This window comes from Eucyclogobius newberryi, unplaced genomic scaffold (assembly GCF_026437365.1).
Source record: "Eucyclogobius newberryi isolate DKJ021-1_F unplaced genomic scaffold, fEucNew1.0.hap1 SCAF_69, whole genome shotgun sequence".
Classification (NCBI taxonomy): Eukaryota; Metazoa; Chordata; class Actinopteri; order Gobiiformes; family Gobiidae; genus Eucyclogobius; species Eucyclogobius newberryi.
In genome coordinates, this window is record NW_027316378.1 from 53622 (window position 1) to 61268 (window position 7647).

At 54.3% G+C, this 7647-nt stretch overlaps 1 protein-coding gene across 1 annotated transcript in view; it reads right to left on the bottom strand.

Annotated features, from left to right (window-relative positions):
* The window catches only part of asah2 (N-acylsphingosine amidohydrolase 2), a 45022-nt gene extending 38916 nt beyond the window's left edge, over positions 1-6106 (bottom strand). Inside the window, exon 1 of the mRNA XM_072434353.1 lies at positions 5971-6106. Coding sequence (XP_072290454.1) covers positions 5971-6106 — 136 coding nt within the window. The remainder of the gene's footprint in view (positions 1-5970) is intronic.
* Between the last annotated feature and the right edge of the window lie 1541 nt (positions 6107-7647).

Here is a 7647-nt window from a genome sequence, read left to right on the forward strand (position 1 = left end):
TCACGCTCTACCTCCTCCTCACGCTCCACCTCCTCCTCACGCTCCACCTCCTCCTCACGCTCTAACTCCTCCTCACGCTCTAACTCCTCCTCACGCTCTAACTCCTCCTCACGCTCTACCTCCTCCTCACGCTCTAACTCCTCCTCACGCTCTAACTCCTCCTCACGCTCTACCTCCTCCTCACGCTCCACCTCCTCCTCACGCTCTACCTCCTCCTCACGCTCCACCTCCTCCTCACGCTCTACCTCCTCCTCACGCTCCACCTCCTCCTCACGCTCCACCTCCTCCTCACGCTCTACCTCCTCCTCACGCTCCACCTCCTCCTCACGCTCCACCTCCTCCTCACGCTCTAACTCCTCCTCACGCTCCACCTCCTCCTCACGCTCCACCTCCTCCTCACGCTCCACCTCCTCCTCACGCTCCACCTCCTCCTCACGCTCTAACTCCTCCTCACGCTCTAACTCCTCCTCACGCTCCACCTCCTCCTCACGCTCCACCTCCTCCTCACGCTCCACTTCCTCCTCACGCTCTAACTCCTCCTCACGCTCCACCTCCTCCTCACGCTCCACCTCCTCTTCACGCTCCACCTCCTCCTCACGCTCTACCTCCTCCTCACGCTCTAACTCCTCCTCACGCTCCACCTCCTCCTCACGCTCCACCTCCTCCTCACGCTCTAACTCCTCCTCACGCTCCACCTCCTCCTCACGCTCCACCTCCTCCTCACGCTCCACCTCCTCCTCACGCTCCACCTCCTCCTCACGCTCTAACTCCTCCTCACGCTCCACCTCCTCCTCACGCTCCACCTCCTCCTCACGCTCCACCTCCTCCTCACGCTCTACCTCCTCCTCACGCTCTAACTCCTCCTCACGCTCTAACTCCTCCTCACGCTCTAACTCCTCCTCAAGCTCTAACTCCTCCTCACGCTCTACCTCCTCCTCACGCTCTACCTCCTCCTCACGCTCCACCTCCTCCTCACGCTCTACCTCCTCCTCACGCTCTACCTCCTCCTCACGCTCTAACTCCTCCTCACGCTCTACCTCCTCCTCACGCTCTACCTCCTCCTCACGCTCTACCTCCTCCTCACGCTCCACCTCCTCCTCACGCTCTACCTCCTCCTCACGCTCTAACTCCTCCTCACGCTCTACCTCCTCCTCACGCTCTAACTCCTCCTCAAGCTCCACCTCCTCCTCACGCTCTACCTCCTCCTCACGCTCTAACTCCTCCTCACGCTCTACCTCCTCCTCACGCTCTACCTCCTCCTCACGCTCCACCTCCTCCTCACGCTCTACCTCCTCCTCACGCTCTAACTCCTCCTCACGCTCTACCTCCTCCTCACGCTCTACCTCCTCCTCACGCTCTACCTCCTCCTCACGCTCCACCTCCTCCTCACGCTCTAACTCCTCCTCACGCTCTAACTCCTCCTCACGCTCCACCTCCTCCTCACGCTCTAACTCCTCCTCACGCTCTACCTCCTCCTCACGCTCCACCTCCTCCTCACGCTCTAACTCCTCCTCACGCTCTAACTCCTCCTCACGCTCTACCTCCTCCTCACGCTCCACCTCCTCCTCACGCTCTACCTCCTCCTCACGCTCCACCTCCTCCTCACGCTCTACCTCCTCCTCACGCTCCACCTCCTCCTCACGCTCCACCTCCTCCTCACGCTCTACCTCCTCCTCACGCTCCACCTCCTCCTCACGCTCCACCTCCTCCTCACGCTCTAACTCCTCCTCACGCTCCACCTCCTCCTCACGCTCCACCTCCTCCTCACGCTCCACCTCCTCCTCACGCTCCACCTCCTCCTCACGCTCTAACTCCTCCTCACGCTCTAACTCCTCCTCACGCTCCACCTCCTCCTCACGCTCCACCTCCTCCTCACGCTCCACTTCCTCCTCACGCTCTAACTCCTCCTCACGCTCCACCTCCTCCTCACGCTCCACCTCCTCTTCACGCTCCACCTCCTCCTCACGCTCTACCTCCTCCTCACGCTCTAACTCCTCCTCACGCTCCACCTCCTCCTCACGCTCCACCTCCTCCTCACGCTCTAACTCCTCCTCACGCTCCACCTCCTCCTCACGCTCCACCTCCTCCTCACGCTCCACCTCCTCCTCACGCTCCACCTCCTCCTCACGCTCTAACTCCTCCTCACGCTCCACCTCCTCCTCACGCTCCACCTCCTCCTCACGCTCCACCTCCTCCTCACGCTCTACCTCCTCCTCACGCTCTAACTCCTCCTCACGCTCTAACTCCTCCTCACGCTCTAACTCCTCCTCAAGCTCTAACTCCTCCTCACGCTCTACCTCCTCCTCACGCTCTACCTCCTCCTCACGCTCCACCTCCTCCTCACGCTCTACCTCCTCCTCACGCTCTACCTCCTCCTCACGCTCTAACTCCTCCTCACGCTCTACCTCCTCCTCACGCTCTACCTCCTCCTCACGCTCTACCTCCTCCTCACGCTCCACCTCCTCCTCACGCTCTACCTCCTCCTCACGCTCTAACTCCTCCTCACGCTCTACCTCCTCCTCACGCTCTAACTCCTCCTCAAGCTCCACCTCCTCCTCACGCTCTACCTCCTCCTCACGCTCTAACTCCTCCTCACGCTCTACCTCCTCCTCACGCTCTACCTCCTCCTCACGCTCCACCTCCTCCTCACGCTCTACCTCCTCCTCACGCTCTAACTCCTCCTCACGCTCTACCTCCTCCTCACGCTCTACCTCCTCCTCACGCTCTACCTCCTCCTCACGCTCCACCTCCTCCTCACGCTCTAACTCCTCCTCACGCTCTAACTCCTCCTCACGCTCCACCTCCTCCTCACGCTCTAACTCCTCCTCACGCTCTAACTCCTCCTCACGCTCTACCTCCTCCTCACGCTCTACCTTCTCCTCACGCTCCACCTCCTCCTCACGCTCTACCTCCTCCTCACGCTCTAACTCCTCCTCACGCTCTAACTCCTCCTCACGCTCTACCTCCTCCTCACGCTCTAACTCCTCCTCACGCTCTACCTCCTCCTCACGCTCTAACTCCTCCTCACGCTCTACCTCCTCCTCACGCTCTAACTCCTCCTCACGCTCTAACTCCTCCTCACGCTCTAACTCCTCCTCACGCTCTAACTCCTCCTCACGCTCTACCTCCTCCTCACGCTCTACCTCCTCCTCACGCTCTAACTCCTCCTCACGCTCTAACTCCTCCTCACGCTCTAACTCCTCCTCACGCTCTAACTCCTCCTCACGCTCTACCTCCTCCTCACGCTCCACCTCCTCCTCACGCTCCACCTCCTCCTCACGCTCTACCTCCTCCTCACGCTCTACCTCCTCCTCACGCTCTAACTCCTCCTCACGCTCTAACTCCTCCTCACGCTCTACCTCCTCCTCACGCTCCACCTCCTCCTCACGCTCCACCTCCTCCTCACGCTCCACCTCCTCCTCACGCTCTACCTCCTCCTCACGCTCTAACTCCTCCTCACGCTCCACCTCCTCCTCACGCTCCACCTCCTCTTCACGCTCCACCTCCTCCTCACGCTCTAACTCCTCCTCACGCTCTACCTCCTCCTCACGCTCTAACTCCTCCTCACGCTCCACCTCCTCCTCACGCTCCACCTCCTCCTCACGCTCTAACTCCTCCTCACGCTCTAACTCCTCCTCATGCTCCACCTCCTCCTCACGCTCTAACTCCTCCTCACGCTCTAACTCCTCCTCACGCTCCACCTCCTCCTCACGCTCTAACTCCTCCTCACGCTCTAACTCCTCCTCACGCTCTAACTCCTCCTCACGCTCTACCTCCTCCTCACGCTCCACCTCCTCCTCACGCTCCACCTCCTCCTCACGCTCTACCTCCTCCTCACGCTCTACCTCCTCCTCACGCTCTAACTCCTCCTCACGCTCCACCTCCTCCTCACGCTCCACCTCCTCCTCACGCTCCACCTCCTCCTCACGCTCTACCTCCTCCTCACGCTCCACCTCCTCCTCACGCTCTACCTCCTCCTCACGCTCTAACTCCTCCTCACGCTCTACCTCCTCCTCACGCTCCACCTCCTCCTCACGCTCCACCTCCTCCTCACGCTCTAACTCCTCCTCACGCTCTAACTCCTCCTCACGCTCTAACTCCTCCTCACGCTCTACCTCCTCCTCACGCTCTAACTCCTCCTCACGCTCTACCTCCTCCTCACGCTCCACCTCCTCCTCACGCTCCACCTCCTCCTCACGCTCTACCTCCTCCTCACGCTCTACCTCCTCCTCACGCTCTAACTCCTCCTCACGCTCTAACTCCTCCTCACGCTCTACCTCCTCCTCACGCTCCACCTCCTCCTCACGCTCCACCTCCTCCTCACGCTCTACCTCCTCCTCACGCTCTACCTCCTCCTCACGCTCTAACTCCTCCTCACGCTCTAACTCCTCCTCACGCTCTAACTCCTCCTCACGCTCTACCTCCTCCTCACGCTCCACCTCCTCCTCACGCTCCACCTCCTCCTCACGCTCTACCTCCTCCTCACGCTCTACCTCCTCCTCACGCTCTAACTCCTCCTCACGCTCTAACTCCTCCTCACGCTCTAACTCCTCCTCACGCTCTACCTCCTCCTCACGCTCCACCTCCTCCTCACGCTCCACCTCCTCCTCACGCTCCACCTCCTCCTCACGCTCTAACTCCTCCTCACGCTCTAACTCCTCCTCACGCTCTAACTCCTCCTCACGCTCTAACTCCTCCTCACGCTCTACCTCCTCCTCACGCTCTACCTCCTCCTCACGCTCTACCTTCTCCTCACGCTCTAACTCCTCTTCACGCTCTATCTCCTCCTCACGCTCTAACTCCTCCTCACGCTCTACCTCCTCCTCACGCTCTAACTCCTCCCCACGCTCTACCTCCTCCTCACGCTCTACCTTCTCCTCACGCTCTAACTCCTCTTCACGCTCGTACAGACTCATGAGCTGTAGGAAAATGGAACATTTCCGTTGTAAACGGGCGAAGCCGCCGTGCAAAAGTGGCACTAAACTTTGACTTTAAAATATGTAAAATATTATAATATTATTATTATTATAAATGTAAAATATTATTACGGCAACAACGAAATGTCGGCCATATTGCTTCATAAATGGCTAAGCATGACTCGGGAGTTTTTCCAAACGTTGTACTTGTACAAACTCCTCCCCCTCAGGGCGTTGGCCCTAAAAAGCTGAAATTGTGTGAAAATGGTGCTGAGGAGTGGGACATCAAAAGTTATTCAAATGACATTGACCCTGTCACAGTTTCTGTGGGTTTGGGCGAAGCCTCAAACTGTAGCTAGAATTTCAGAAATCTCCCAAATTTAACATTTCTGCCGTTTGCGCAGATAAAGTCCGAATTGCGTCAAATTAGAATCAGTTGATAAACTCTTTGCCCTAAACCTACTTGAAGTGAAATAAATTAATTTGGCACCACAGCGCCTCCTACAGATTTTATATGGAGGTTAAATGTTTAGTTTTGCGAAATTATATGAAATTTGACACAAAACTCAATTTTGGCCCCATCAAAAAAGTCATTGACTCATGTCATAATTGTTACGGCGTTGCCGTAGCGATGACCGAAACCTACCACGTTATTCCAATGGGGAAATCACCAGAACATGTTTACACTAGACATATTAACCTGAAATTTGGTGAGACTCATCTTCAGGACCATCAAAAGTTAAACACATTTTTATTCAAAGAGTCACGGTGTCTGTGCGGCAAAGCCGCACATTTTGCCAAGAATTCAAAATAAAATTGCTTTTTGATGTAAAACAAAGGGGAGAACATGTGACAGCGTCACAGATTCAGCAGTAGATGTAATAAAAGGACAATTGTGGCGCGTTAGCCACGCCCCCTCCTCTTGCGGCGTGGCGGCGGCGGCGTGACGAGGGCCGATCATTGCCGCTTGCGGCTATATCTGTGATTCTACTTGTACTTGTGATATATGTACTTGTACTTGTGGTACTTGAACTTTGAATACTTGTACTTGTACCTGTCCCGTTGTTGCTGCGGTTGATAGCGGTTGTCAAGGCGATGATGAGGCCCACACTGGTCACAGTCATGAGGCCCAGCAGCACGCACAGTGCCACCTGCAGGACAGAGCAGCCGCAGCACATCCTGGTGGCCATCTCTGGAACTGCACCACAACATCATCTTATTATCTTTATTTTAGCTTGAACAGGATTTACTTTGTAAATCAAAGTATTTGCAAGTAGTTACACAAAGTACTACACAAAGTACTACACAAAGTACTACACAAAGTACTACACAAAGTACTACACAAAGCACTTTGTGTAATTTTTGTTTGGACCTAAACCAGGACTAAACCAGGACTAAAACATGACTAAACCAGGACTAAAACAGGACTAAACCAGGTCTAAAGCAGGACTAAACCAGGACTAAACCAGGCCTAAACCAGGACTAAACCAGGACTAAACCAGGACTAAACCGGGTCTAAACCAGGTCTAAATCAGGACTAAACCAGGACTAAAGCAGGACTAAAGCAGAACTAAACCAGGACTAAAGCAGGTCTAAACCAGGACTAAAGCAGGACTAAAGCAGGATTAAAACAGGACTAAAGCAGGACTAAAACAGGACTAAACCAGGACTAAAACAGGACTAAAGTAGGACTAAAGCAGGGCTAAAGCAGGACTAAAGCAGGACTAAACCAGGACTAAAGCAGGTCTAAAGCAGGTCTAACGCAGGACTAAAGCAGGACTAAAGCAGGACTAAAGCAGGACTAAAGCAGGATTAAAACAGGACTAAAGCAGGACTAAAACAGGACTAAACCAGGACTAAAACAGGACTAAAGCAGGACTAAAGCAGGACTAAAGCAGGTCTCACTCACCTGTTCTGTCTCTGTTGTGAGTCTTATCTGAGACTGAAGGTCGACTATATGACAGATTATTGATCATGGATCAGATCTTAGCTGTGATTGGCTCAAATTACACCAATAAACAAACAACAAGAGAAACAACAGACAGCAGACAGGAAGTGGAGAGAAGAAAGTAAAAAGAGAGAGGGAAGAGAGTGTCTGTGTGTGTGTCTCTGTGTGTGAGTGTCTCTGTGTCTGTGTGTGTGTGGCTTGTGAATTGTTTATGTTTTGGGCCAATCAGTGCTCACTCCATACTCTGCCTTTTTAGGTCACTCTCAGACCTGCTTTAGATCTGGTTTAGTCCTGGTTTAGACCTGGTTTAGACCTGGTTTAGACCTGGTATAGACCTGGTTTAGTCCTGGTTTAGACCTGGTTTAGTCCTGGTTTAGACCTGGTTTAGACCTGGTTTAGACCTGGTTTAGTCCTGGTTTAGACCTGGTTTAGACCTGGTTTAGACCTGGTATAGACCTGGTTTAGACCTGGTTTAGACCTGGTTTAGACCTGGTTTGGACCTGGTTTAGTCCTGGTTTAGACCTGGTTTAGTCCTGGTTTAGACCTGGTTTAGACCTGGTTTAGACCTGGTTTAGTCCTGGTTTAGACCTGGTTTTACCTGGTTTGGACCTGGTTTAGTCCTGGTTTAGACCTGGTTTAGTCCTGGTTTAGACCTGGTTTAGACCTGGTATAGACCTGGTTTAGTCCTGGTTTAGACCTGGTTTAGACCTGGTTTAGACCTGGTTTAGTCCTGGTTTAGACCTGGTTTAGACCTGGTTTAGACCTGGTTTAGTCCTGGTTTAA